Genomic DNA, 25,766 nt, shown 5'->3' with positions numbered 1-25,766 from the left:
TCAGTCCCCACACCACCGGGGTGGGTGGGTCTTGTGCCCACCCCCACCAGCTTAAAAACCAACAGCACACAAAGAGAGGGAGAGAGGCATCTCCAGCCGAGCGGCGGGGCAGAGAAAGGAGAAGGGAAGAAGAAAGTTGGGGGGGTGTTTCTATGGCAACGGAGACGCCTGGAGGGGTGCAGGGTACCTGGAGCATCTCCGCCTCTCCATCCGCGACTGGGAAGAGGAGGAGGGCCCGAGGGTGACCCGGCAGTGGAAGCCTCGGCAATGGCCGCCGCCATAGCCTTCTGAGGCCGCCCCGCCGGGTGAGTAGAGCTGCCCGCCTCTCGCCTGTGTGGGGAGAAGGAGCCGAGAGATGTGGGGTGGGGGACATTTTGAAGGGGGTGTCAGGGGGCGCTTCTCCTTCCTTTCCCCCCCCCCCGCAATCCGCTTCCACGTTGGGTCGCCTTTTAGCTGGGGAGGGGGGAGAGGCAGGGGAAACGACGTAATTTATTATTAATGATAATAATAACAATTTTGAAAAGCCCACGCAAAACCCCAAATTCGTTTGGCGTCGCCGTGGAAGCTGCTGATTCCTTTTATTTGGAAACGGCGCCTTTTCAGTTCCTGGTAACAACTTGGAGAGGAGAGGCCTTGCAGGCAAGGTGGTGCAGCGACTTACTTCCTCGGTGCAGGGGGAGGAGGGTATCGTGTGTATCTGGCATTGAGTACACACGCAAGCGCGACTGTCTTCGCGAAGGCCTAGTTTTTGTGCTCGCTTGGAAGGAAGCGTGGCGGGATTCGGCGGGCGTTTGCTCCCTGCTTGCGTAGCATTGCAAAATAAAATATGAAATATCCGGGTTAATATATTGGAATTTTGCGGGTGGGGTCAACGGTGCATTTTGACTTATTGTAAGCAATTGTTATTACCGGTAATTGCCTTGGGAGGTTTATTATTTTCATTCTTTAAAGGCAGGGTTTATTGGGACTGAAATTTAAAACAGGCTGCAATCCTGCGCGCAAACATTGGAGAGCCACCTTTCCGCGGAAATCAGTAGATTACTGGAATTATTAACAGCGGATTGTGAGTTTTACAAATGTTATTAAAAAAATAGGATTACCTAATTTGGACCTTTGGAGATAGGGAGGCTTAGAAATTAGAATAAATATACGGTAGGTGTTAGTTTGAATTCTTACTTGCCCAGTGAATATACTCTGGGGCAGATAATGACGCTTTTAAATGTGCATACATAAAATGCTCCTCGTAGAGTCTACTGACTGTTAAAACATACTGTACCTGAAACATGAGCTTGAGGAGAAATGTGATCTTTGCAGCATCAGACTACGAATGGTTCTTGGGGCCTCAGTACTTTTGAATGGGCATGTATCCACTTTTGAGAGTGGATTGCATGGTCTGCTGCTGAATTTTGACAATTCCTGAAATCATTTCAGAGTTGCAAAGCGAAGTCTGCTCCTGTCTCTCTTGCTGGTTTTCTCACATATCCAGTCTTAATAAATTTATAGAACAACTAATTCTAAACTAAGTTGCAGTAGACTGAACTCAGCTTTAATATGCATGTTTTTACAGGCATTTAAAAAGCCAGTATCATCTTTCCCATATTTTATTCAAACGAGTGTTAGCAAAATGTTTGCTCAACCAATAATCTTTGCTATTTTCCTTTTTTTCAAAGGGATTGGTGTTACTTTTCCTTATTTTTGAGTATGACAGCTGCATAGAATTCCCATAAAATAAACTTTCACATAAAATGGAATTAACCTTTTTTTTTACATTTATGTTCAATGTACTATACATATTTAAATTCCATGAGGCTTGCTTGTTGGTAGACTGGTATAGGGTTGCACTGTTACTCTCATAATTTAGCTGGAAGAGATCTTTAAAAAATCACTGTACTACACACTGGGATTTGTGAAGATGTGACTAAACGTAAAGGGTAAAGGGACCCCTGACCATTAGGTCCAGTTGTGACCAACTCTGGGGTTGAGGCGCTCATCTTGCTTTATTGGCCAAGGGAGCCAGCGTACAGCTTCCAGGTCATGTGGCCAGCATGACTAAGCCGCTTCTGGTGAACCAGAGCAGCGCACGGAAACTTCGTTTACCTTCCCGCCGGAGCGGTACCTATTTATCTACTTGCACTTTGACGTGCTTTCAAACTGCTAGGTTGGCAGGAGCTGGGACCGAGCAACGGGAGCTCACCCTGTTGTGGGGATTCGAGCCGCCGACCTTCTGATCGGCAAGCCCTAGGCTCTGGTATAACCCACAGCGCCACCCGCGTCCCAGAAGATGTGAATACTAGGTGATATATAGTTGCTTTTCAGTGTACTTGTGAAACAAAAAAAATTGAGAGGGGAAATATTGAATCTCCAGGACACCAGTCCAAATAAGTGATAAATAGGATTTGTTTTCTCTCTTTAGGTTGACAAGACAGAATTTTCTTGAAATTTGATTAGCCTTTTGACTACCAGCAGAAGATGAAGACGGTTCTTATGGTAGCAGAGAAGCCTTCTCTGGCTCAGTCCATAGCCAAAATCCTTTCAAGAGGTTAGAAAGGATCTACATCCTTTTTCTTTAAAACTATTGCTTGTTGTTTTGACAGTATTTTTGTAGTAGCATTTAAATCAATTTGGTCCGGAACCCCATTCACACAACTTGGGAGTAAATCCTCATTGAATTCCTAATACCTAAAGCAGGTTCAAAAGTGGTATTCCTCTGAAAATCAGAAAGGAGGAACATCAAGCAGGGCTGTAGACTTTATGTCCTGCTTGTGAGCTTCCTGCATAGAAACAAGATAGAGTAATCCCTCATTTTATTTGGGAGTTCAGTTCCAAGGGTTATGAACATACACAAAAATTGTGTGTAGCTCTTTGCCTTGCTTGGGACTTGACATGCACACTTTCAATCAGCTCACCTTCAACTGTGTATGATTGAAATTGCACATCAAATGCTTGTAAAATGGGAGGTTATTGTATTGGATCAGGGAATGTGTAGGCCTCCAAATGTTGCTGGACTACAACTCCCATCATCCCTAAGCATTAGCCATTCTGCTGGGAATTGGAGTCCTACAACATCTGGAGAGCCTCATATTCCCCACTACCAACCTAAGGAAGTAAGAAAACTTGTGGTGTTGTCCTCCTCCCATTCCTATGAAGGTTTCCCAAACTTGGGTCTCCAGCTGATTTTGGACTACAACTCCCATCATCCCTAACTAGCAGGCCCAGTGGTCAGGGATGATGGGAATTATAGTCCAAATACAGCTGGAGACCCAAGTTTGGGAAATCCTGGCCTAGATAATCCACCAGGGTCTCCAAGGCAGTTTCTGTTCTGAAATGTGACGGTAATTGATCCTGGAGATCAGCTTTCTCCAGGAATACTTAGATTTGGGTTGCCACCCATGGATCACCCATGGATTAAAATTGAAAATGAAATACTGGATGACTGTCTAATTTACTACATCCAAATATGTCCTCCCTCCTATGGTGATTAAGTGGCCCAAATGCAACTGTAATTTATTATTCCTAAAAGTAATTTATTTTTCTTAAATGATGCTTGCCTTCCTTTATTCCCAGGACAATCTTTGTCCAAAAAAAATGCAACATGAGACATTCTTAATATCTACTGTTACCATTAGCATATCTTCTTCTTGTAGGAAATATGACCTCTCGCAAAGGGCTGAATGGGGCGTGTTCAGTGCATGAATACACCGGATCATTCATAGGACAAAGTGCCCGTTTCAAGATGACATCTGTCTGTGGCCATGTGATGACACTGGATTTTATAGGTATAGCATCACCTGTTGACTACTTCACACTTTTATTTGGTTCTGTTGTTATTTGAGGCCAGAATTTCTGCAGAGCTGACTGAAACATTTAGGAAGCTGAACCCTGACACTTTCTGAAACAAGGCAGGATCCTACTGGCGTTGAGGGTGCGCATCCAGATCAGAAGTTCAGCGTGCTAAAAACTTTCAGCAGTTTCTCAACTCCGCTCATCCCTGCCCAAGTGTGCAGGCCAACCTTGCTCAAAAACAAGTGAGATGCCTGCCCAACCAAGTACAAAACTCAAGTCTGCAACTCCAGAACAGCAAGCTTGCAGTACTGGTGGGAAACCACCCCTTGAACTATAACAAATGGGTGGATAAACACTCGGTCGCAAATTCCCTGACCCAACTGTTGGGGCACACACTACGCCCCGTAGATATCGTGGACATCTCATGGTTGCCTTCTGGACCTTATATGAGACGTATGGTTATTAACTTTAGATCTGCCCATCTCGTTGCAAAGATTCTAAAACTAAGAAACCGTACAAGAAAATGGTACATCTATTTTACAAGGGTATTCGCCAATCTGACCCGTACACCGCTATGCACCAGGATAGGTGCTGCCTGTGTTGATGCTGGGCCTGTGTGCCACAAAGAACAAATAGATGGGGGAATGGAGCCGGGGACCCCAAACAAGGGCAAATCTATTACCCCACAGGGAGTGGCAAGCCTGCCTGCAAATGACTTAATTGATTTTCTACACCCTCCGCTTGGTACCCTGGTCTCTACGTGCAATAATAATTTAATAATAATTTATTATTTATACCCTGCCCATCTGGCTGGGTTTCCCCAGCCACTCTGGGCAGCTTCCAACAGAAGATTAAAATACAATAGTCTGTCAAACATTAAAAGCTTCCCTAAACAGGGCTGCCTTCAGGTGTCTTCTAAAACTCTGGTAGTTGTTTTTCTCTTTGATATCTGGTGGGAGGGCATTCCACAGGGCAGGTGCCACTACCAAGAAGGCCCTCTGCCTGGTTCCCTGTAACATGGCTTCTCGCAGCGAGGGAACCACCAGAATGCCCTCGGCACTGGACCTCAGCGTCCAGGCAGAATGATGGGGGTGGAAACGCTCTTTCAGGTATACTGGACCGAGGCCGCTCAAGAATCAATTAACTACTTAAGCAGTATAAATCATAGTTTGTCTCCAGACCAGAATTAGAAACCACAGTATGAACAAGAATCTTCCTTTTTAAAACAAAAACAAAAAACCTTGTTTGGAGGCAAATAAGGATGGCAGTAACCACTGTTTGCCCAGTTCAGATGTTGCAACACACTATAGTTAGTGTTAACCAATGTGTGGTAGAGGGAACTGAGGATATGCAAGGGAAGGAAGGAGTGTGCGAGATGGAGGCACAACCCCAATAATCAGACCATGGTTTTGTGTTGATGTTTGCACTGGAGTATTGTGTGAGAATCAACCCTTAGATTGGAAGGCAAAAGTAGAAAATGTTACCTTAGCTATCACCTTTTATATACCTGCTTCAGAGAATATAACTGGTTGCCAGAGTGATTTTTTGTACTTGTCAGATAAAAAATACACATACCTCTGAACGCAATGCTGAACTACATAAGCATCATCCTCTAAGACCGTTTATTCTTTTGAGGGCCACTTTCCCTTGGGGGTAAGCAGTTGGGGGGGGGGCACGTGTCAATGGTGCTTGGAGCTATTCCCATATTTTCCCTCTTTCCTTCTCCCTGTCCAGAGAGATGCCAGGGAGGGATAAAGTTGTGCTCGCCAGAGGTCCAAACCAATCTCTCGCAGAAAATTCTGGAAATTGCTTACTTCTGCTCTAAGGCAGATAACCACAAAAGGCTTTGAAGATAATGAGACCTGTATTTCATTCTGTTGCCTTTCTTAGGAAAGTACAACAACTGGGATAAAGTGGACCCGGCTGAACTTTTCAGTAAGGCCCCGACAGAAAAGAAAGAAGCGAACCCCAAACTGAACATGGTGAAATTCTTACAGGTATTTGCTGTTCTGAGGGTTTTGTTTTTGTTTTGTTTTTTAAAAAAACAAGCATTACATTTGTCTCTGAACCATGCACATTTATTTATCCTGTTGTATGACACCCTGCAACACACCTGCCTTCTTTACAGTAACTGGAACATGTGTATTTTAGGTGGAAGGGAGAGGTTGTGACTGTATTGTTCTGTGGTTGGATTGTGACAAGGAAGGTGAAAACATCTGCTTTGAGGTAGGATTCCTGTGACCAATTTATATTCATTAGTTAACTGCTACATTTTAGTTGGTATCTATGGATTTAAACAGTTTCTTTTATAGTTTGTAGAAAACTTTAGGTCTTCTAATCCAGAAAATTGGCAGGGAACCTGTCTGTTGTGAATTCATATAAACAATATTTATTTTTATATTTTACTGACGATGGCATGCACCAGTGTCTCCACATTGACAGTAAACCATGAAGTATGGTTTATTATGGCGTACAAATTGGTCCATTGTACTCCATAAATCAGCATTATTATCTCCCTACTGTAGATGGGGAGGCTAAGACTATGTTGGCAAAAGTTACTTGAGTGAATTCATTGCAGATGAAATTGGATCCAGGGATTTCCTGATTTGTAGCTGGGGTTTTTTTCCAGATAATATACTGCATTAGCTCATAGAGAAATAAATAGGCAAAATGTTTTCCCAGTCCGGAAATCTGCTAAAGCCCATGTTGAAACAGGTAAATGTGACAGGGTGGTGGTGTTTATACTGCCAGACTTCCCTCTAGACTTGAAAGTGTAGAAATGGGGAACTGAGATACTCTCATTTCTTGTTACAACCTGGCATCCCGATTTTTCCAAGGACCTTTCTCATGCTACAGCAGCATTTTGAAGATTGGAGCCACAATCCACAAAGCGGATTGGTTTTCTGTGATAAAACACCTAAATTTCTGGATGCACCTCTCTCAGGAACTTCTGTTGCACAAGCTTCATTGAAATCAATGAAACATTCACAGTCGTGATCTTGAACAACTCCCATTTGTTTCCATGGTGCTTGTAGAGGAAATGTTCCTAAGGTGTACCTATTGTCTTCATAGGCACTTGAGAGTGGATGTGTCTAATTTGCAGCGTTTTTTCTTTAATTAAGAAGCACATGCTCTGGTTTCATCTCGTAGGTCCTGGATGCTACTGTTCCTGTGATGAATAAACCTCGTGGCAGCGAAAGGACCGTATACAGAGCCAAGTTCAGTTCTATTACGGACACAGACATTTGCAATGCCATGAACAACTTAGGGGAGCCTAACCACAATGAGGCTTTGTCTGTAGATGCCCGCCAGGAGCTGGATCTGAGAATTGGCTGTGCATTTACAAGGTATCCACACAGCACCCAGAGCGCCACAGTTTCCCCCTGCCTGATGTACAAGGAAAATTGTTTCAAACTAGATTACTCAAAAAAGAATCACACAATACCATTTATTGACTCAGTTCACACTTAACACAAAGCCAAACCACGACTTAAGGCAGACAGGTGAATGTGTGGGTTCCTGGAGAACGGATCACAGCTGCGTAGTCCTCCCCAAGTCCTGTTGCCATCACCCTACCTGGGGCTAAGCCAAGTTTTGGTTCAGCATGTTGTCTGAACTCAGACTCATAGCCTGGCGTAAGGCATACCACAAACTCGGGTTTGGAGAGCATGCTAAACCAAACCATAGCTTAGTCCTTAGTAGTGTAGCAGGGCTAGGGGAGGGATGCAGTGACCATTCTTTCCCCAGGAAAGAATTATTAGCATTATGTGTGAACTGGGTCATTCATTGTGCAGATGATGGCCACTTAAAAAAAGAAGAAGAAGCAGCAGTTTTAAAACAACACATTTTAAAATTATAAAATGTAAGAATCACATCCAGTAAAGTTCGCATGTGCGTACACGATAACTGAAACACATTTTAGATGGTCACGATCTAGCAATATCTCCTGGAAACATATGTTAGATATATGTGGTTCGTTAGGGTTAAATAGGTGTAATTATCAGCACTGAAAACTAATAGCTTAACTTCATTTCTTTATCTTATAGGTTTCAGACAAAATACTTCCAGGGTAAATACGGCAATTTAGACAGCTCACTAATCTCCTTCGGACCCTGTCAAACGCCAACTCTAGGGTTTTGTGTGGAGCGACATGATAAAATCCAGTCTTTCAAGCCTGAGAATTACTGGGTGTTGCAAGCCAAGGTTCGTGATAAAGAGATTCCTGCCTCCCTGAATATCTAATTGTGTGATAGTAACTGAATATGAATTTGCTTTTGTACACGCTATTAATATTAATTGGAAAAAAGAAAAGCTTAGCCCAGGTTTCAGAATTGTGTTAAAAATTCACAGTATCGAGTTGTATCCAGTGGTAGCTTCTATTATCACAAGGCATGGCCACCCATTTTTACCAATTGCAGGCTTCTATGCCATCTCTAATCCAGAGGGTCACCCAACCTTGAGGGACTGGTGACAGCCAGGTGTTCCACCCTACAGAAGAATTTCACTAGCACAAATCCATGATTCGATACAAGCTTTTAAAGTGAACCATCTTTCATGGAATATGCTTCAGGTTAGATATAAGATACTCAACTAAAGTAGCTGTAAGGAGGTTGTCTGAACAACAACCCCCACCATCCCTGACCATTGGCCACGCTTGGTGTGGCTGATGGGAGCTGTAGTTAGGCTACATCTGGAGGGCCAAAGGTTCTCCCCACCTGAAGTAAAGGGTGTTACAGTGCAGCCACCGTAGAAGTGGGAAAGCACAGGAAAGCTGAGGCAGTACAGAGTACCAACCCATGGACTGGGACTCTTAACAGGCTATTTGACTTCGGCCTTGAAGCAGTCAAATGCTGGAGGCTGGGATGGAAACTAAATGCAAACAGTTTCAACTCCTTGCCTCAGTTGCAGTAGCAATTAAGTTTCTTATGTCTCCTCAATTCTTCCTATTTTGCAGAAAGTTGGAATTTTGAAGTATAACAAGCAAATATCTGTGTGACGGAGATGGTTGCAAATGGGTTTGTGACTTAAACGAAATTCATTGGTCTGTCTTCAAGGGGCTGTCTCATGAACCAGGAACAAATTGTATGCTGTCTTGGCAGAAAAGCAGTGTACAAATCTAGTGAATGAATTAAATTGAAAACTGGATCTTTGTCTTGGTAGTATGCCTTCACAAACTGGTTTTGTGTGCTGTTAGTCTTGGGAGTTTGGCACGTCAAAGCATGCCGCTAAGGGCAGCATCTTAGAAAACGCCACCTCAGTGGTTCAGTTTGGCTTATGTCTGTTAAAGAATAGGTTACTGCTGGAGAAGAACAGAAGATACTTTAGCTTTTCTGTTTATTTTCTTCCTGACAGGTTAGCCATGAAAAAGACTGCTGTCTGACACTCGAGTGGGACAGAGTGAGGGTGTTTGACAGGGAAATTGCTCAGATGTTCCTAAACATAACGAAGGTTGCGAAAGAAGCGAAGGTAAGGCTATGAGAACGTTGTACACGGGCTGAATTCTGGTTTCAGAACTCCTGTTGTTTCAGTGTTGAAAGTTCAAATAAGGCCTTGCATCTTCTCTCATGGTGTATTGGGGTCTCCAATCTCTGGAGGCCAGAGATCTCGCTCACAGAATAGAAAGGAGGGAGGGTGTCCCATCCTGGCATCCAATGAAATGTGGGCATGTTTAAGAGGGCGTGTTAAATGGAGGAGAGGGAATTGATCAGGAAGAGCAAACATTCTTCTGTGCATTGTGGATTTTGATGTGGACATTTACTGAGACCTTTGACACGCACCATAATGTAAGTAGCAGACTAGCATATGCAGGCACCACTTTGGCAACTCCTGGCAAACTGTTTTCAGTTACTGTATGGTACCGAAAGTGTTGGAACTAAAAGTAGCGTACAGTTGTACCTTTGCTCCCGAAGGCCTCTGGAGTCAGAACGTTTCAGCTCCCGAACGATCGGAAAGTAGAAGTGAGTGTTCCGGTTTTCAAACTTCCTGCAACCAATCAGAAGCCGTGCTTTGGAAGTTGAGCAGACTTGCAGAATGGATTCTGTTCGGCTTCCGAGGTACAACTGTACAATAGAAACATGTTGCTAGCTTCCTCATCTCCACACTAAATTGGAGATAGAGAAATTTAGCTCACAATTCTTTACCAATGTACCTGAACGTAAGCCCGATTGCACCTAATGAGACTTACTTTCAAGTAGGCGTGTGTAAGGGGGAGGGCTTATAGGGAACAGCCCCCCCCCCATCAGGTCGAGTTCTTCGCAGAGCAGCACATCCAGTAGCGGATCAGGTTACAGCAATTAGGAAGTAGAGAGGGAGGAGAGAGGCTCGGACAGCATGAGAGAGCCTCAACACCAAGTAGAGAAGGAAGCAGCAGGGGAGGAAATGAGGGAATTGGCCACGGGAGAGCAGTCAGTAGGACGGCCCTTCCCCCCGACGCCTGAATTGAGGCGTATGGCACCCCGTAGGGCGAGAGGGAGGCACTTTGGGGATCCCAAGCTGTTATGTTGGGCGCGAAACAGAAAGAAGCCATTGCGAGGTTCTGACTCGGACTAAGCAGACATGTTTTCCAGACTCTTTGCACTGTAAATAAGATGCACAAGAAAGACACCTTAAAGACAGAGAGGCATGGAGCGTCGTTACTCATTAGTAGCCGCAAGAACCTCTGACAGCATGTATAGGACTGTGTTATGGGTTGGGTTTCCCTTCTGCTTTCCCCCTGATATCTCACCAAGGGACTTGTTTCTGTGTTGTAGATCGAATCTGTGAGTAAGAAGGAGAAGGCTAAGCAGAGACCTCTGGCACTGAATACTGTAGAGATGTTAAGAGTTGCCAGTTCTGCATTGGGTAAGTATATGGCTCAGTGGCATCAGTCTTGCTTAGCTCACAGCTCAGAGACTTGGGCCGTTGCTGCAGTGCTTTGCTGCAGAAAATCCCGGGTTCAATCTCTCCCAGCACCTGATGCCAAACCAGAGACTTTGAAGAGTGAGTTCTGGTTGGAACAGACAGCACTTGGCCAACTGGACAAGTAATCTTATCTGCTCTCTACATTCCGAATTGTGGAAAAGATTAAATCTGGAAAAAGTCTTGTGACTTTAAACATTTGGTTATTAAATAAGATAATTGGCTTTTTTTTTAAAAAAAAATGTCAATATTTTATTTCTAGGAATGGGACCGCAGCATGCCATGCAAATAGCAGAACGGCTTTATACACAAGGCTATATCAGTTATCCTCGAACAGAAACTACCCACTATCCAGAGAACTTTGATCTGAAGGGCTCTTTGAGGCAGCAGGCTAATAATCCTTACTGGGCTGAAACAGTAAGTTTTATATATATACATAGGTCTGCTATTTATTTGAAAAAGCAATGTGAAGAAAATGGCACCTTTTGCAAACTGCTACGCAAACAATGAGAAATATAAAGGGCATGATCCGGCCACAGTTGAAGCTCTCCTAAGTACCATTGCGTTCACAGAGTTTTTTAAAGCACTTGCTTAAATGTTGTCCCACTGAAATCAGTGGAAGATCACCAAACCTTAGACCGATTGTGGTCATGAAGAAAAATCTGCATTCCTAACTTACATACGTTTTCTTTTGGTTTCCCCCCTAGGTAAAAGCGTTACTGTCAGAAGGTATTAACAAACCAAGGAAAGGTCATGATGCAGGTGACCATCCCCCAATAACACCGATGAGAACTGCCACAGAAGCAGAACTAGGTGACTTGATTATTTAGGAGTCTAAACTCCTAAAGGCTGGTTGCACTTTTTTAGACCTCGTGGAAATTACTGGGCCTGTAAGCAGTTCTTTACCGGAGGGGTGGGGGGTGGCCTCATAATGCAGTGAAGTTGACTTGGAAGAATTTTTCTTAGCAGCTATGATAACTTCATAAGGCTTAAATTTTCTCTCAAATACTTTTTTTAGTATGTTTAGGAGCGTGAATGATGCCAGTTAAGTTAGTCTCAATTATCTGGGCTGCACATTGAGAGTTAAGGTAAAGGTACTCCTGACTGTAAGGTCCAGTCGCAGACAACTCTGGGGTTGCGGCGTTCATCTCGCTCTATAGGCCGAGGGAGCCGGCGTTGGTCCGCAGACAGCTTCCGGGTCATGTGGCCAGCATGACTAAGCTGCTTCTGGTGAACCAGAGCAGTGCACGGAAATGCCATTTACCTTCCCGCCAGAGCGGTACCTATTTATCTACTTGTGCTGGTGTGCTTTCGAACTGCCAAGTGGGCAGAAGCAGGGACCGAGCAACGGCAACACACCCCGTCACGAGGATTTGAACCGCCAGCCTTCTGATCAGCAAGCCCTAGGCTCTGTGGTTTAGACCAGTGTTTCTCAACCAGTGTGCCTCCAGATGTTTTGGGACTACAACTCCCATCATCCCTAGCTAGCAAGACCAGTGGTCAGGAATGATGGGAGTTGTAGTCCCAAAACATCTGGAGGCACACTGGTTGAGAAACACTGGTTTAGACCACAGCACCACCCGCATCCCCAGAGTTAAGATAGTACCTTTTAAAATGGCAAAGCAGTCCTCTTTCTAGAACTTTAAAATATATCTATATTTATTTGGTTTTTCAAATTAAAATTTTACAGTCGCATCCAATTTACAACATAAAAACAAGATTCCAAGGAATCTCTTGGACTTCCCTCCTCCCCTTTGTGGGTCCTATTGTTAATCATTCCCTCCTGCATCTTTTATGATAATCCAACTCTTTTGCCTCTCCATTGTGTCCAAAATTCACCATTAGACTACAGGTGATATTCCAATCCTACTCATGCTTTTAACTGTTTACAATGGTTTTTAAGAGAAGTTATACATTTCCCCCGTTCCTTATTAAAATGTTGGTCTTCCTGATTTCGGATTCTTCCAGTCATTTTGGCCATTTCGGCATAATCCATCAACTTGATCTGCCATTCTTCTCTGGTGGGGACTTTATCTTCTCCTTTTTCTATAACTTAAGCAGTCATCATTGGTCTCACTTGTATTCCTTCCTGCTAAAGCAACCTAGCTTTGTATGCTGCTGATTCCAAGTTCAATCCCTGCCGTGTCCAGATTTGGCTGAGAAAGACTCTTTAAAACCCTTGAGAGTTCCTTCTGTCAGTCAGCGTTGACACCACTTAGGTGAACCATTAGCCTGACTCAATATAAAACAACCCTGTGTTTCTTACATCTCAACTGAGAAGCCACAACAATGAAATATTGGTGATGAGAGTGGGCCTTCCTTAGTGAAAGGCGGAAATTAAGTGGCAATCCTAACCCCAGTGACTTGGGAGTATGCCCCACTGAATTCCTTAGGACTTACTTCTGAGTAGATATTGTTGTGATTGTGCTGTTAAGCTTATTTTGGCGCAGAATCATAATGGGTATGGAGGCATAAGGATTTTAAGAAACGTACATGAATAAGTTAGTATCTCCCCGCCCGCCTTTAGAATTTGCCTTTCCTCCTGTTCTTCTAAAGTGGTATGCAAACTGGAGTGAAAAATATCTGTATTTCTAGGTGGTGATGGATGGAGATTATATGAATACATTACTAGGCATTTCATTGCCACTGTCAGTGCTGACTGCAAATACCTCCAAACCACCATTGCTTGCAGCATTGGTCCTGAACGTTTTACCTGTATAGGAAAGACTGTTATTTCACCAGGTAAGTAAGGAGCAAAGAAATGTGCATGTCTCATTCTCCATATATTTCTCAATTCAGTCATATTTTTAAATCCTTCTATGCATTTGTGTTTATTGCTCGCACAAAGTGTACAGAAAGTATGTAAGACTAAATCTCACACTAGCTTCCCTATATGGTTGTTGAGAACCACTGGTTTTACCTTTATAAGTTACTAGCTGGCCCGGCCACGCGTTGCTGTGGCTCATCCCTGTGACTCCCCCCCAACCCGTCCCGACCCATGACCCATCCCAACCCCGTCCTGCCCCCGCCCCCAACGCAGGGAAGTCCCCACCTCCGCTCCCTGCAAACCTGAGTTGAGGTGTTTTGGAGAGAGAAGGGGACGGGAACAGTGTGGCGTGGCGTGGCTTGGTTTTTGGTGCGGTGGCAGCAATGTGAGGCCTGTCTCTGACGGTGGGACGTGGGTGGCTAGGGGCAGGATCCCGGTGTGGCCCTTTGTGGAGGAATGGCCATTGTGGTGGTTATAGCATATTGGTTCCTGACTTTATAATCTGCCCTACCCTGTGAGACGCAGCTTCTGGCTTCTATTTCCCAGTATGCACTCTGCCCCGCCCTTGGAGACATGGGGTTTGGGGGGTTTAACCTGGCGCTGTTGTGATGTCTGTCTATGCAAATGGTATGTGGTCACTCGCTTATCCGCATGTGACATTGTGTGCAAATTTGAACACAATCGGTCAAGTGGTTTTGGTGAAAAGTGGAGACAAACAAACATGGTCGGTGTACATTTTTATATACCGTATATAGATGATATCACCTCTGTGTGTAAATTTATATATCACTTAGTATTTCTGCTGCCTTTGTTATTGTTGGGTAGAGTTTCTGTGCTAACGAGCAAGACTTGTCTTCAATCTATATCTCAAAATTCTCCCATTGGTACCATTTGCTGAAATCTAACCACACCAGAGCCCAATATTTGCAGACACTTACCTTTGCCTCCCTGAGAACTGCTTTTACAGCTCTCAAACAATGCCCACATCTGCCTTAGTTGGAAGATACAGGAAAGTTCCAAGGCATTTTAAGATTCTGTATTTGTGGGGTAGGTGAAGTAGAAGATCTTCCCCATTACATACTCACTGTCAGCTCTATCAAAACCCCAGAAAGAGATTTTTGGAACAGATGTTGGCACCGCTACAGGGACAGAACCCTCAAGTGAAAATATGTTGGCTATTATCTGACTGCGACCTGATTGTCACGTATAAAGCAGTCCTATTTGCAAAAGCCACCAAACGTCTTCGTGCTAGGCGCATAAAAGACAACGCTGTAGATTGTGCAGGGAACTCATTAATTTGATTTATTGTAAATGGATTTGTAATGGCTTTTATTCCAGTGCAATAAATGATTGATTGATTGATTGATTGATTGATTGAGTTTCCGTGCTTCTGGAAAATGAAGTCAGTGAGACTTTCTAGGATCTTTGGTATACAATATTTTTTTTAAAAAAAACACAACATCAACAAACACCACTGGAGTCTTTACAGACACCAGGTACCATCTTTGTATACTTGTCCCCCTGTATTAGAAGATAACATTTAATACTTTCTTACCCAAAATTGGGGTTACAGTCGTACCTTGGAAGTCAAATGGAATCCGTTCTGGAAGTCCATTTGACTTCCAAAACATTCAAAAACCAAATCGCAGCTTATGACTGGCTGCAGGAACAGTAAGAGTCACTTCCGGGTTTGCGGCGTTTGGGAGCCAAAACGTTTGGGAACTAAGCTGTTAGAAAACCAAAGTATGACTGTATCATCAAATACATCTCACTGGGATTTCAAAACGTGCTTAACTGGGGGTCTGTCTTATGTCAGAGCTGGATGGGAACCAACCAGTTAACCTCTAGCCAGAGGCCGGTTGAGATGTGGAATTTTTTTAGAAAGCAACAATGCTGATTAATCAGAATTTTAACTCTGCTACAGGTTTCACTGAGATTATGCCCTGGCAGAGCATTCCGCCAGAAGAGAGTCTCCCCAGCTGTGAGAGAGGCACAGTCTTTCCTATCAGTGAAGTTAAACTGCTGGAGAAGCAAACCAATCCTCCTGACTACCTGACTGAAGCAGAGCTCATTACTCTGATGGAAAAACATGGCATTGGTAGGAAACGGAAGGGAACGGATCACTTTATTTCATTTCATAATGAACTGGCGTTTCTTCAAATACTGGCAAAATTCCATTGGTGGTGGCAATGTTGCTGTGTGATTGGAAAGGGTGGGAGATGCCTGTGTTTTGAATATTAATGCAGTCAAACCTCGGAACTCAAATGTAATCCGTTCTGGAAGGCCGTTCGACTTCTGAAACATTTGAGTTCTGAGGCTCAGCTTCCGATTGGTTGCAAGAGTTTCTTGCACTCAAGCCATAGCTGTCAACTTTCGGATTTGAAAATAAGGGATCAGCAGCCTCACCCATCCCGGGGACAGTCTACAGCAGGCATGTCAAACCTGCGGCCCTCCAGATGTTTTGGACTACAATTCCCATCTTCCCCAGCCACTGGTCCTGCTAGCTAGGGATCATGGGAGTTGTAGGCCAAAACATCTGGAGGGCCGCAGGTTTGACATGCCTGGTCTACAGTATATCTACCAATCCAGGATAGCAGCGGGAAATGGCGCTGGAATAAGGGAATTTCCAACAAAAAAGGGGAAGGTTGACAGCTGTGGCTTGGAATAAGGGAGTTTCCCGCAAAAAAAAAAGGAGAGTTGACAGCTATGACTCAAGCGGAGGCCGTGTTGGATGTTCGAGTTCTGAGGGACGTTTGAAAACCAGAACACACACTTCTGGGTTTTTGGCATTCGGGGACTGAAACGTTTGGCAACGGAGCCGTTCGAGTTCCGAGGTTTGACTGTTATCATGCTCACATAATATGTATAGTTCTTTTGTGCTAAAATCCTGAGGTGTATCAGCTGGAGTCAGGTGCAAAATGGTGGTTCAAAGCGGCAGACTTAGGGTGGTAGTCGCCCCAAGTTTTCAGACCCACTGAAATGAACTTAATGACAGACATTAAAAACCAAACTTACCATAAAGCTGTGGGGCATTATCTTGTGGCACTTTTGGGGCAGGAGCATGAGGACCATCGTAGGTCTCACTTAATACATCATTATGCCTCTAACTCTTGCTACCTCTCATGTCACTGCCTGCTCCCCAGCTCAGTATCAAAGCAAAACCAAATCCACTGGGGCGGCGGGAGGGAGCTGTACATTTACCATTTGTTTTTTATTTATGTTTGCCGCGTGCAAGTTCCTTTTCGCAAAGCTCACAAAATGCTGTACAGTAAAATATCAAAGTACTGTAAGACCACTACAGCAATTTAAACGCACGTTAAGATAAGTGTAGTCAAGATTTGCAAGCTTCCATTGCTTCCCCACCATGATTAATATTTCACAGAGATGAAATTTGGTGCGTTTCCCCATCGACTAGCGTTAAGAATTCTAAGAGATGTGAAACAAAAGCAAGGGGGAGATTATGGAGATCAAACCCCATCCAGAATAGCAGAAACCAGATGTTTGTTCCACACACTGGAAGGAACAGATTCCTTTAAAAAAGGAAAGAAGTGTGCAGGAGCAAGCAGTTAAAAAGAAAACCAAAACAATGCCAGTGGTAGAAAGCTTTTGGTGCAGCTGCTGCACTACAAGTAAAGTCCAGAGAATGAGATACAGGTGTGTCAAATGATGAATAAGATACAGCATAGGAGTCGGTCCAGAAAATACAGTCACCATTACAGATAAGTAGGTGGCATCTATTTGGAGCGCAGTACACAGTTGTAAGTGGAGGAATTCCCCTCTCTTATGACTAAAATACTTCATGCCAGGGTGGCTAACCTGTGGCCCTCCAGAGGTCGCAGGTTAGCCACCTTGGCATAAAGTATTTTAATAACTCCCATCTGCCCCAGATAGCATAGGTCCCAATATATTGGGATGGGGCTGAGCCGCCCAATCTTGAGGGGCTGGGCCTCGCTGCAGCAGCTCTCCCCCCCCCACTGTGGCAGACCCCATTGGGCCTCCCTGCGGCTGCAGAGCCCCCCTCCCCCAAGATGGGTGGAACCCGGTGCCTATTCCATCAAGGATGATGGTAATTGTAGTCCAGCAACGTCTTGAGAGCCGCAGACACCACCACCCCTTCCAGATTTATGCCAGGAGGCTACCAGGAGAATCAGAAAAGAGGAAGGTGCTTTACACCAAAGCAAACTGTTGGTCCCTCTACATAGCTGCCAAGTTTTCCCTTTTCTCGCGAGGAAGCCTTTTCAGCATAAGGGAATTTCCCTTTTAAAAAGGGAGAACTTGGCAGCTATGTCCCTCTAGCATAGTATTTTCAACACTTAACTGGCAGTTCCTTTCCCAAATTTTCCCAGCCCTAGCTGGAGATGACAAACCTAGACAGCATCTTAAAAAGCAGAGACATCACCTTGCCGACAAAGGTCCGTATAGTTAAAGCTATGGTTTTCCCAGTAGTGATGTATGGAAGTGAGAGCTGGACCATAAAGAAGGCTGATCGCCAAAGAATTGATGCTTTTGAATTTTAGTGCTGGAGGAGACTCTTGAGAGTCCCATGGACTGCAAGAAGATCAAACCTATCCATTCCTAAGGAAATCAGCCCTGAGTGCTCACTGGAAGGACAGGTCCTGAAGTTGAGGCTCCAATACTTTGGCCACCTCATGAGAAGAGAAAACTCCCTGGGAAAGATTGAGGGCACAAGGAGAAGGGGACGACAGAGGATGAGATGGTTGGACAGTGTTCTCGAAGCTACGAACATGAGTTTGACCAAACTGCGGGAGGCAGTGGAAGACAGGAGTGCCTGGCGTGCTCTGGTCCATGGGGTCACGAAGAGTTGGACATGATTAAACAACAACAACAAAGCTGGAGATGCAGTCAGGGACTGAACTTACAATATTTTACATGCAGAGTGTGTGTGTTCTGCCCTGGAGCTACAGCCCTGCCTCAAATTCTGCACCCCAACTTTTCCTATCCAGTATCCGTTGGCTGCAACTGAATTAAGACAGTGCATTTCAGTTGCCTCATAGAGGCATTGATGCACACTAACATTACAAAGGGCAGCTGAGCACATTAGCAAATCTTTCGTTTCCCCTTCACATTCCTTTATTGTGTGTTTAAAAAATAAATCTGGCCAAGTATGGGAGATGACTCCAGAAGGAATTAAATTTGGTGCTTTTAACCAGGGATTTAGGATGCATTATGTTAAAACTAATTTGGTATTCAGGAACTAGAAATCTGAATTCAAAATCCCCAGCGTTGTATGTGCGACCACTTCCATTTCTTAGATTGTCAAGTTTGTGTTGCTGTTTCATAAAAGCTTTTCTTCTTATTTTGGCCACTACGTTTTGTCTGAACAGCCACTTTTTCTTTTAAGGAGCAGGAGACTTGAACTCGTGGGCCGAAGGAGAGCAAATATTTAGAAAAGTGGTGTGTATACACACAAAGAAGGGATGAGCATGCGGCCTTCTGTTTTGGAACTTGGAAAGCCTGAGGGAGTAGAACAATAGATAAAAAGTGGACAAAGAGATTGAGGCTGTAATCCTTCGCACACTTTACTTGGAAGTTCAGTAGAACTTCAGAGTGGCTATCTATAGGAAAGCTGTGAGCTACAGATCAAGTCCCTGGTTTGAATGTTGCCTCTGCTATGAACTCACTAGGTGGTCTTAGGCAAACCTCTCTCTCTCAGTCTCCTTGCAATATGGGGGATAATAATATTGAATATTAACCTTACAGGGTTACAGCTTGATAATGCACGTGAGCTACTTTGAACTCTTTTAAAGTGCACTACAAATGCTAAGTGGTTTTATTATCATCACTGCTATCAGGAACGGACGCCAGCATTCCTGTGCATATCAACAACATCTGCCAGCGCAACTATGTGACGGTAGAGAGCGGCCGCAGACTGAAACCTACAAACCTGGGCATTGTTCTCGTGCACGGCTACTATAAAATAGGTTGGTTTGTGGCTGCTTTTCTGTACAATTTCTCACAACTCTGGAGATCCTAGCTTCCATAGAGCCGAGACAGTTTTAGGGCAGTGCCACCAGTTTTCCCGCACGTGGGTATGCAGCCAAGGAGGGCACCTTCTCAAAATCTGCAAAGCTCTTGTCCACCTTTGAGAAAGAGGCATGGGGGTTCTAGGATCCAGAATGCAGCAGCTAGACTGGTGACTGGGAGTGGCTGCCGAGACCATATAACACCGGTCCTGAAAGACCTACATTGACTCCCAGTACGTTTCTGAGCATAATGCAAAGTGTTGGTGCTGACCTTTAAAGCCCTAAACGGCCTCGGCCCAGTATACCTGAAGGAGCGTCTCCACCCCCATCGTTCTGCCCGGACACTGAGGTCCAGCTCTGAGGGCCTTCTGGCAGTTCCCTCGTTGCGAGAAGCCAAGTTGCAGGGAACCAGGCAGTAGTGGCGCCTGCCCTGTGGAACACCCTCCCATCAGATGTCAGAAGACATCTTTTAGAAGACATTTGAAGGCAGGCAGCACTGATTAGGGAAGTTTTTACTGTTTGATATTTTATCGTTGTAAGGGTGACTCCCTACAGGGAGCCAGCCCCATCATCCTAACGTCCACCTCGCCAAGCACAGGCAGCAGCAGTGGGTCTGAAGCAGCCAGGGGGGAGGGGAGAGACTCGGAGGGAGAGAGCAGCCAGTGTGCGGAACGATGGGAAAGCTCAGGGGAGGAGAGATGTAGGCAAGGGCTAAAGGATGCTGGAGAGCACTTCCACCACCTTGAGCAGGAGGAGGCTAAGAGGGCATTGCTCCTTCTAGTGCATGAGTTAAGGAGAGCACCGCGACGCAGGTCAAGGGGGAGGCGTTTTGGGATGCCTAGACTACTTTGCTGGCGTAGAAACAGACATACGCCATTGCTGGATTCTGATTCGGAATAAGAGGTCATGTTTTAAGCTGTCTATGCACTGCATATACTTTGCACAACAAAAATCTTTAAAGACAAACTGGACTCAAGAGGAGTTACTCTAGAGTAGCCACGACGACCCTCTGACAATCGTGTTTTTAATATTCTGTTGGAGGCCATCCAGAGTGACAGGGGAGGACCAGCCAGATGGCGGGGTATAAGTAATACATTGTTATTATTGCTACTACTACTAATGGGACGTGGGTGGCGTTGTGAGTTAAACCACAGAGCCTAGGGCTTGCCGAGCAGAACGTCGGCGGTTCGAATCCCCGCGACGGAGTGAGCTCCCGTTGTTCGGTCCCAGCTCCTGCCAACCTAGCAGTTTGAAAGCACGTCAAAGTGCAAGTAGATAAATAGGTACTGCTCCGGCGGGAAGGTAAACGGCGTTTCCATGTGGTGCTCTGGTTCGCCAGAAGCGGCTTAATCATGCTGGCCACATGACCTGGAAGCTGTACGCCGGCTCCCTCGGCCAATAATGCGAAATGAGCGCTGCAACCCCAGAGTCGGTCACGACTGGAGCTAATGGTCAGGGGTCCCTTTGCCTTTACCTTTACTACTACTACTACTATAGGACCCTCATGCCTCCTTTGCAAAGCCCAGCACTTCTTACCTGGCGTTGGGAAGGCGGGGAAAGGGCTGGAGAGGGTGTCAGATTTTAGCCTCACACAGGGTGCTATATCACCAAGGTCTGCCCCTGCATACGGACAAGAGTCTAGCCAAAGGAGAAGTTTATTTTTAAAATGTCGTTTAAAAAACCTCTCTACATAATCACATTGCTGGGGGGGGGGGTATAGTCCATCAGATGGAAACATGTCTGAACATGGATACAAATGTTAGCAAATGCTTTTAGACATTAGGTGCAGACCACCGACATCTCCTGCAGAAGAAAACGCGAAATAAACAAGACTTGCCCCCAGGGAACAGTATGCTTTTGCATGGATTCTGTTTATTCGAGTTGGGCTCATAACAGGGAAGATCCTGGCAGATTGACCTCTCTCCACCCGCTTGGATATTTGTTCTATCTCTGGTTTCCCTCTTAGATGCAGAGCTCGTTCTTCCCACAATCCGCAGTGCTGTAGAGAAACAGCTCAACCTTATCGCCCAAGGTAAAGCCAATTATCACCAGGTCCTAGAGCACACCCTGGATATCTTCAAAAGGAAGTTTCACTACTTTGTTGATTCAATTGCCGGTAAGGGTTTTCCCACTCTCGAATCGATCTAGCCTCGTGTCTTTAAATCAGGAAGCAAGCAAAGCATGCAGTTGACATTTCTGTGACTTGTTTTTTTGGCAGGCATGGATGAGTTGATGGAAGTGTCCTTCTCACCGCTTGCTGCCACAGGCAAGCCCCTTTCCCGCTGTGGAAAATGCCATCGTTTTATGAAGTATATTCAGGTAATGTAGAATTTAAGTTTATTCAAGATTCACAGTTGTGCGTGGGGGGGGGCAGTGTTTCATATGTATGTTGTTAAATTGAATGTATGTATGTTGGGACGCGGGTGGCGCTGTGGCCTAAACCACTGAGCCTAGGGCTTGTCGATTCGAACTGCTAGGTTGGCAGGAGCTGGGACTGAGCAATGGGAGCTCACCCCGTCGCGGGGATTCGAACCGCCGACCTTCAGATCGGCAAGCCCTAGGCTCTGTGGTTTAACCCACAGCGCCACCCGCGTCCCGGGTTTACCCGAGGTACCACTGTACAAATATCGGGCCACTGAAGGAAGAAACGCATCCGGCCATATACTTATTAAAAAGCACTCCTTTGGGTATTCTGCTTTTATAAAGGTTGTAAGAGTGCTGTTTTTCCTCTTACATTTCATAAGTGGAATGAAAAATAAATAAATATTTTTACCTTAACTCTTCTTCTTTATATGCTGAGCACTGTTAAGGGTAAGTTAACTTACCCAGAAAGTTAAAACTTTCTGCCTTTAGGTTTTCTTTAGTCTCTTAGAACGATAACTGACACTTTGAATTGTACCTGGAAATGGGCCAGTATCCAGCGAAAGTACAGTAATGATGGTGCCATATGGTCCAAAAGCTGGCTTCTTTCAACACTCTACCCCCTGCACTCTGGAACAGCTGGACTGCCCAGACACTTTTCAAAAACAGTCCCAAGACAAAATACCCGATAACAGGATTTTGTAAGCAGCAGGTGAGACCTGCAAGATCAATGACACTCAATTTAGGCTTTACCCCTTGCCGAATGAAGAGGTCTTTTGAGTAAGATGACGAGAGGAAAAACCATCTTTCTTAATGTGTTTTCCTTAATTCTTTGTAGGCGAAGCCGAGCCGTCTGCATTGCTCTCACTGCGACGAGACCTACAGCCTTCCCCAGAATGGTGTCATCAAACTCTACAAAGAGTTGCGATGCCCACTGGATGACTTTGAACTGGTGCTGTGGTCCTCTGGGTCAAGAGGGAAGAGCTACCCACTGTGTCCTTACTGTTACAACAATCCCCCTTTCAGGGACATGAAAAAAGGTTAGATTTTCTGCAGTGAAAGATACATCCGCTTGGTCCTTTTTGTGACACATTTTTAAATAATAGTCTCTCACAAGGTTTTAAGAGGAAAACTGCTGCAGGTGTCATTCTGACAGCACTGGAGAACATACTTGAAAAAACGTATTTTGAGTCTTAGGATCACTACTGATGACCAGAATTTAACTAAAGGGAGTGTGGCCGCAATTCACCCCTATGCTTAAAATTGTATCAGAATTGTGTATACATATGTTTACTTGCAAATGTTTATGTTATATGCAAATGTTTGCATATGTTTACTCCTGCCCACCTAGCAGTTCGAAAGCATGTCAAAGTGCAAGTAGATAAATAGGGACCGCTCCAGCGGGAAGGTAAACGGCGTTTCCGTGCGCTGCTCTGGTTTGCCAGAAGCAGCTTTGTCATGCTGGCCACATGACCCGGAAGCTGTCTGCGGACAAACGCCGGCTCCCTCGGCCTATAGAGCACAATGAGCGCCGCAACCCCAGAGTCGGATACGACTGGACCTGATGGTCAGGGGCCCCTTTACCTTTACCTTTATGTTTACTTACAAGTCAGTCAAGGGTGTATAGATTTCTTACTTGTAATAATAATAATAATAATAATAATAATAATAATTATTATTATTATTATTATTATTTTATTATTATTATTTGTTAGTTGCTTTATCTTGCCCAGGGCAACCCAAAGCAGCTTACAACCAAATCTATATGTATATATGCTTCTGAGAGTACAATTTAACTTATAGGAATTAACTGCTTAGGAGCATTCTCATGAGTGAAATCTGTAGGGGTTTAAAAAAGTTTTCCCACAGTTAGTAAACGAAAGCTTAGATGGACTCTGCTGTCCACAAAGTGTGATCTGTTTTCTACCTGCTGGGCAGAAGAAAACACTCTTTCCTCCCTGTAGAAGAATCCTAAATCCAGCCATGGTTGATCTTCATCTCATACACAGGGCTCTTAGGAATTTATATGGTCACAAGTGCATCACAAACCACAGAATATATGCTCTAATGCAGGGGAACCTTGGACTAAGGCGCCAAATAGTGCCCTCCATGCACATTTACCCAGTCCTCAGAATCCAGTCCACACACTCAATCTGGACATCATCTCTCACCACCCATCCTCTCAAGAGACACTCCATCCATCCCTACTTTTCTTAAACCTCTGCTGTTGTTTAAAACTGTCATATCTTCCTCTCGGTGTTACTCTACCCCCCACTTTACTCAAACTTCTGCAGCTGTTTAAAACATCCACTTCTATTCCTTTTAGCATCTCTCCCTTCTTGCTATACTTGCAGTTCTCCCTCTTCCATTCTCAGCTGCCTCACGTGAGAGACGAAGAACGCAGAGCCCTCAAATATTCCGTAGCGCTTTACTCAAACTTCTCCCATTATTTTAAACCACCACTTTTGGCCTCTCAGTGGCTTCCCTTCTTCTTCCCATGCCACGGCCACTGCAGTTGTGCAACCTGCCTTCATTTTTGCTCCTCTACCCCAAAATCCAGGATTACGATGTTGCACTACAAACAGGGGCATAGGAAGATAGGGGCGGTGGGGGCAGAGCCCCCAAGTGACGCGATCCCAGGGGTGCCATCACCGCTGCCCGCCCCGCCCCAAAATGCGTGCTCCCGCCCCTGCGCACGGCGCGCCCCGCCCCAAAACGCGCCTCTACATCACTGCGCACGACGTGCCCTGCCTCCAAACCGTGCGCCATGTCACTGCGCACGGCGCGCCCCACCCCCAAAACGTGTGCCACGTCACTGGGGGCGCCGTGCCTGTTCTCCGCCCCCGGTGAGCATGAAGCTCCGCCACTGACTACAAACCCTACTATTGGAGCTGCATGATGACATCCTTACGTTTTTATTAGAGAGAGAGAAAGAGAGAAATCCAGCTTGTACAATGAGAATAAAGATGCAAAGCATGTGTAAGCTTTCAGAGCTGCCTAACTTGCATAATTTGGCATTTGAAAGGTTAGGTTACACAAATTATTGGGAAAGAATTGTTTTGCAGAACTCCAGATGCAGTTATTTTCCCTCTCTCATACAGAAGGGGCCGGGATGTGAGCTCCAAATGTCCCTCATGGTCTTTGTCGCTCTTTTTTCTTCAGGAATGGGCTGTAATGAGTGCACCCACCCCACATGCCAACACTCGTTGAACATGCTTGGAATCGGGCAGTGCGTGGAGTGTGAGAACGGGGTCCTGGTGCTTGACCCAACCTCTGGGCCCAAGTGGAAGATGGCCTGCAACAAATGCAACGTGGTCGTGCACTTCTTTGAAAACGCCCACAAGGTGCGGGTGTCGGCCGAGACCTGCGAGTCATGCGATGCCGCCCTGGTGGACGTGGATTTCAATAAAGCCAAGTCCCCCCTCCCTGGCAATGAGACGCAGCACTCTGGCTGCGTATTCTGCGACCCCGTCTTCCAAGACCTGGTTGAACTGAAGCATGCGACGATGAAGCACCCTATGCATCGCGGAGGGCAGGGGAAAAGGCAGGGCCGGGGAAGAGGAAAAGGCAGGAGGCCTGGAGGGAGGCTGAATGCAAAGAAACCCAAAGACAAGATGGCCGCCCTGGCTGCTTATTTTGTATAATGACCTATTGAACAATAAAACGCCATACAATGTCTGTGTCTCAGTTCACTTTGCCAGCCTCGTAAGCACCACAGAGCATGTCTTTGTGTTGCACTAATAATAATAATAATAATAATACTTTATTATTTATACCCCGCCCATCTGGCTGAGCCTCCCCAGCCACTCTGGGTGGCTTCCAACAGAACATTAAAATGCAATAATCTATTAAACATTAAAAGCTCCCCTAAACAGGGCTGCCTTCAGATGTCTTCTAAAAGTCTGGTAGTTGTTTTTCTCTTTGACATCTGGTGGGAGGGTGTTCCACAGGGCGGGTGCCACTACCGAGAAGGC

General features: G+C 45.2%; 1 protein-coding gene across 5 annotated transcripts; it reads left to right on the top strand.

Moving 5' to 3' along the window:
• Window positions 1-216: 216 nt before the first annotated feature.
• Window positions 217-25,470, top strand: TOP3B (DNA topoisomerase III beta). 5 transcript variants are annotated; one of them, XM_035098607.2, is made up of 18 exons: window positions 217-305; window positions 2,414-2,539; window positions 3,645-3,776; window positions 5,674-5,780; window positions 5,935-6,009; window positions 6,934-7,130; window positions 7,830-7,986; window positions 9,136-9,249; window positions 10,533-10,623; window positions 10,943-11,097; window positions 11,388-11,493; window positions 13,276-13,422; window positions 15,372-15,545; window positions 19,261-19,389; window positions 21,398-21,547; window positions 21,650-21,750; window positions 22,631-22,832; window positions 24,955-25,470. In XM_035098607.2, exons 2-18 carry the CDS (start codon window positions 2,470-2,472, stop codon window positions 25,434-25,436), a joined length of 2,589 nt encoding a protein of 862 aa, XP_034954498.1. In that variant the 5' UTR covers window positions 217-305; window positions 2,414-2,469; the 3' UTR covers window positions 25,437-25,470. The 5 variants fall into 5 exon arrangements, with proteins under 5 accessions (XP_034954498.1, XP_060125267.1, XP_034954499.1 ...); XM_035098608.2 differs by lacking the exon at window positions 217-305 and adding an exon at window positions 382-639; XM_035098609.2 differs by lacking the exon at window positions 217-305 and adding an exon at window positions 382-644.
• Window positions 25,471-25,766: the final 296 nt, after the last annotated feature.

Source organism: Zootoca vivipara, chromosome 17 (genome assembly GCF_963506605.1).
Source record: "Zootoca vivipara chromosome 17, rZooViv1.1, whole genome shotgun sequence".
Lineage (NCBI taxonomy): Eukaryota > Metazoa > Chordata > Lepidosauria > Squamata > Lacertidae > Zootoca > Zootoca vivipara.
Note: the sequence above shows the minus strand (reverse complement) of the source record. Positions and strands in the feature narration are given on the sequence as shown.

Bases quoted from the DNA above. Each gene is read 5' to 3' on its own strand.
- TOP3B (XM_035098607.2), top strand. From the start codon at position 2,470: ATGAAGACGGTTCTTATGGTAGCAGAGAAGCCTTCTCTGGCTCAGTCC. The intron at 5,781-5,934 runs GTATTTGCTGTT...TGTGTATTTTAG, and splicing joins ACATGGTGAAATTCTTACAG to GTGGAAGGGAGAGGTTGTGA. The intron at 9,250-10,532 runs GTAAGGCTATGA...TCTGTGTTGTAG, and splicing joins AGGTTGCGAAAGAAGCGAAG to ATCGAATCTGTGAGTAAGAA.